The 4,472-nt window shown below is 45.6% G+C and overlaps 1 protein-coding gene across 1 annotated transcript; it reads left to right on the top strand.

Moving 5' to 3' along the window:
• The first annotated feature begins 240 nt into the window (after positions 1 to 240).
• LOC127630560 (zinc finger BED domain-containing protein 4-like) lies at positions 241 to 2,394 on the top strand. Its single transcript, XM_052108194.1, has 5 exons — positions 241 to 738; positions 887 to 1,427; positions 1,602 to 1,705; positions 1,795 to 1,909; positions 2,051 to 2,394. The coding sequence occupies exons 1-5, from the start codon at positions 241 to 243 to the stop codon at positions 2,392 to 2,394; spliced, it is 1,602 nt and encodes a 533-aa protein (XP_051964154.1).
• Positions 2,395 to 4,472: the final 2,078 nt, after the last annotated feature.

The raw sequence follows: 4,472 nt of genomic DNA, 5'->3' as shown, positions 1-4,472 counted from the left end.
CATCGGTTTTTCCGAGATACAGCTTATCCTTTTAATACAGAATGTATTTCTTTATTTATTAACAAGTGTTGTCAACTTGTTTTTGGCACATAATTTAATCGACCTACATAAAGTAGGCCTCAGCAACGGACTTGCGGATGTGTAGTGTACACTACAACTCAATGTATCAGCTGCACGGATGAAGCCAGTGATGCGCCCAAAGGTAGCTGTCGGGAAGCGCGAGGAGTAAGCAAAACAAACATGTCGGATGTCGAGAAAATGTATCCTCCACTGAGTTTTAAATCTAAAGTTTGGAAACACTATGGATTTTACAAGAAAGACGGACGACTTGACAAGACAGATGCAATTTGTAAATTGTGCCGCGCATCTGTAAAATACACGGGCAGTACGACTAATCTGATATCTCACTTGAAGCGGCGCCACGGTGTTGTTGTGGAGGAAGCATCTGCCAGTGCCCCTGCATCCCCTGCCTCCTGCTCTGATTCACCTGTAGCTACCAGCTCCAAAAGTGGTAAGAAAAGTATTGAAGGTTTTTTCCATGCCCCGCTTGCTAACAATTCCACGCGCTCTACGGCAATAACAGATGCTATTGCATTGTTCATCTGCAAAGATATTCAGCCCTATAGTGTCACGGAGAACGAAGGTTTTAAACACCTCCTCCATGTTTTGGAGCCTCGTTATAAGATACCAAACCGAAAGCTATTCTCCGATAAACAGATTCCTGCTCTGTACGACAAAGTCAGAAGAGAGATAGAGGAGTCTGCACAAAGCCCAAAGAGTTGCTTTAACAGTGGACGGTTGGACATCTTGCGCTACAGCATCATATGTAACGGTCACAGCACACTACATAGATGATGGGTGGGTTCTCAAAAACCACGTTTTGCAGACCAGAGTGTTCAACGAGGCTCACACAGGTAATAATCTAGCCGTTTTACTTCAGGATGTTTGCCGCGAGTGGAAGATCGAAGAGAAGAGCCCCGCGTTAGTCACAGATAATGCCAGAAACATGATCCTGGCTGGTGCTGGTGCCAAAATGGACCCACACGTGAGATGCATTGCCCACAAATTGAACTTGGCATCTCAAAAAGCCTTTAAGGTGGACAGTGTCTCTGTGCTGGTTGTGAAAGTTAGGAAGCTTGTCACCTTTTTCCACAAAAGCCCCAAGGCAACTGAAGTTCTGCGTGAAATACAGACCCAGTTACACCTGCCCAACCACAAGCTCATCCATGACGTGTCCACCAGATGGAACAGTACCCTCGACATGTTGGAGCGTTTCTGGGAGCAGCAGCCTGCTGTGCTGAACACCCTGCTATCCAGGAAGATAAAGAGGCGTGAGGCTATGGCCAGTTTGACAGAAGATGACATGACACTGATCCCAGAGATCATCAAATTAATGTCACCTCTGAAAGTGGCAACCACACTCCTCAGTGAGTAAAAAAATCCCACCATCTCCATTATCTCTCCAATCCAAGCCAAATTGCAGAGACAATTCCAATCAGATGAGAGTGATCTAGAGGTTATTTCCCATATGAAAGACAGATTCAGGCAGGACTTTGATGGCCGTTATACATATCTTGAAGGCACTCTCCACTGTGCCTCAGCACTTGACCCGCGTTTTAAAGACCTGGCTTTTCTGGATGACAGTGATGCCAAGGATATGGTATTCATGAAGATAACAACAGAGGTGGTACAGATGAATGGAGAGGTAAGAACATTTAAAGTAAGATTGTTATTGCAGTTTAGAACTAATAATATATGAATATGCATTATTTTACATGTTTATGCATTTTTAAGGAAGAGGTCAGTGACACAGCAATGCCGAATGAAGACCAGGCAACAGGCACATTTGAAGAGGACCAGACAGCTGAAACAGAAGGCAACAAAAGCCCTTCCAAAGAGGACAAGACAGGTTGGTTTAAATGGAGACAATGCCAAAAATGTACAGAAGTATGTAGTGAAGATTCAAACATAGTGAAGTAATTTTCAGATTGTAAATTAAAGTAATATTTTTAGCACAACTGATGAGCCTCTCCTCTGCCCTCTTCTGTAGATGATGTCCCTCCAAAGAAAAAGACTGCCATGGACCAGATGTTTGGAGATTTCCTGAGTGCAAGACCACCAGCAAAGACCATCAGGGAGAAAGCTAAGGATGAAATCTTAAAATATAGAGAAAGGGACACTTTAGGTTTGGATGGGGATGTGTTGCAGTGGTGGAGACTGCAAGTAGATCTTCCACCGCTATCAGCTTTAGCAAAGAGATATCTGTCCATCCCAGCAACAAGCGTACCAGCTGAAAGAGTTTTCAGCACAGCTGGAGATATAGTTACAGCTCAGCGTAGCTTGCTTCACCCTGATCATGTTGATCAGTTGATATTTCTGAAGAAAAACCTTTAACTGAAGGTGACTGACCAATGTGCACTATTCTAAAAGCCATTTTTTTTTTATTTTGAATTTTATTTTATTTTTATTTTATTATATTTTATTAGCCTGTTGTTTACAGTGACAGTGATGTTTCAAAGTAAAAGCAGCATAACACCGCTAGTTCACAACGTTAACTTTTGAATATTTAGTGGCAAAACATCTCTTTGTAAAACTTATTTTCATAGTTGAAAACTGAAATCACAATTCTTGTTGTGCAATGGTAAGCCTTCTTTCTGTTGAAAGAGTGCAAATATTTTTATTTAGTATATATTGCACTTATACCTTCTGTTTATCTTGGAAATACTTAAATAATATGTGCCATGTGTTCTAAAATGGCCCTCTACTGTAAACCGACACTCAGGCTCTGAGAGAAAAGCCAGTTTGTAAAAAAGTCTTGGTTTTACTTGGTTAATAAATAATCAAACTCATTCAATGGCACCGCATCCTCTTTCACATCACCACATAGACTTGATCTAATTAGCTAGTGATGAAGTATCGCATCGTATCGTGATATGACTGTGAATTGTATCGTATTGCATCGCAAAATGCCACACATGTATCGTTAATATATCGGATCAGATACTTTGTATCGAGATGCATATTGGATCGGCATTATACCTTAGATGCCCAACCCTAGTGCGGTGCATTAATGGGAGGAGGTGCATGATGAGCTCACGAGATTGTGGAGGGCACCTTTCACTGTCCAGACCCAATTTGTGTGCTCGTCCACTCTCACTACCCTCGACATCAGGCTGCCAGGGGGTACTCAGTGATTCCCCAGTTGGATCAGGTAGTTGCGGTGCAACTGTGCCTAGAGAGCGCCACCACCTGGCAGAACCGTCTAAGACTCCCGTCAAGGGTCTGCAGGCTTACATCGTCACTGGCAGCTAAGGCCTACTATGCTGCTAGAAAGGCCACCTCCATCATGCACGCTATGGCTCTCCTGCAAGTGCGCCAAGCCAAGGTGCTGAAAGAACTGCACAAGGGTAGTCCTGACCTGGGATTGATGCAGGAGCGGCGCTCGGCAACCAATCTCACCCTCCGGGCGACGAAGACCACTCCTATGATGGGTATACGGAGACAGGTAAGTGCTTCAATGTCCCCGGACTCCACCACGCTTCGAGGCACCACCTGCTGGTACATCAAATGAAATTGTCCCCTTGGTCACCCTCGCCCAGGGCTTGGGGGAGTGGCTCGCAATCCCCAACCCGTCTTGGTGGCTGATCAGGACCGCCCGACTTGTCGACGCGATTCAGTTTGCCAGGAGCCTGCCCAGGTTTAACGCTTCACTTCAGTAAAAGGTGAGAATGCCACTGCCTTGTGTACGGAGAAGTCATCCCTTCTACGGAAGGACGCGATAAAGGCGGTCCCTTCAGCCAAATAAGAAAGGGTTTTACAGCCCCTACTTCAGCATACCGAAAAAAGGCAGTGGGTTTCGTCCAATCTTGGACCTACGAGTTCTGAACCAGGCCTTGCAATGACTCCTGTTCAAGATTCTGATGAAAAGAAGCATTTTAGTGAGCATCTGGCACCAAGACCTAAAGGGCGCTTATTTCCACATCTCGGTTTTACCTTGACATGGGCCCTTCATAGGGTTTAATTTCGAGGGCCAGGTGTACCAGTACGAGGCAGCCCTTGCCCCGTTAAGGGAAGTGGGCATTTGCATCCTCAACTATCTCAACGACTGGCTGATTCTAGCTCACTTGTGGGATTTTTTGTGTGCACACAGGGACCTAGTGCTCAGGCACCTCATCTGGCTGGGCCTTCGGGTCAACTGGGAAAAGAGCAAGCTCTCCCCGGTTCAGAGCATCTCTTTTCTCAGCATGGAGTTAGACTCGGTCTTGATGATGGAGCACCTCGCGAGCTTGTGCAGTCGGTGGTGAACTGTCAGAGAACGTTCAGGCGGAGAATGGCGGTCCCACTGAAACATTTTCAGAGGCTCTTGGGGCTCATAGCATCCTTGACGGCAGTCACACCACTCGGGTTGATGCATATGAGACAGCTTCAGCAATGGCTTCAGACTCGAGTCCCGAGATGGGCATGGCACCACC

Source organism: Xyrauchen texanus, chromosome 37 (genome assembly GCF_025860055.1).
Source record: "Xyrauchen texanus isolate HMW12.3.18 chromosome 37, RBS_HiC_50CHRs, whole genome shotgun sequence".
Lineage (NCBI taxonomy): Eukaryota > Metazoa > Chordata > Actinopteri > Cypriniformes > Catostomidae > Xyrauchen > Xyrauchen texanus.
Note: the sequence above shows the minus strand (reverse complement) of the source record. Positions and strands in the feature narration are given on the sequence as shown.

Coding starts and splice junctions, on each gene's coding strand:
- LOC127630560 (XM_052108194.1), top strand. CDS start 241: ATGTCGGATGTCGAGAAAATGTATCCTCCACTGAGTTTTAAATCTAAA. Junction 739..886: donor TTCCTGCTCTGTACGACAAA/GTCAGAAGAGAG, acceptor CACGTTTTGCAG/ACCAGAGTGTTCAACGAGGC. Junction 1,910..2,050: donor TTCCAAAGAGGACAAGACAG/GTTGGTTTAAAT, acceptor CCTCTTCTGTAG/ATGATGTCCCTCCAAAGAAA.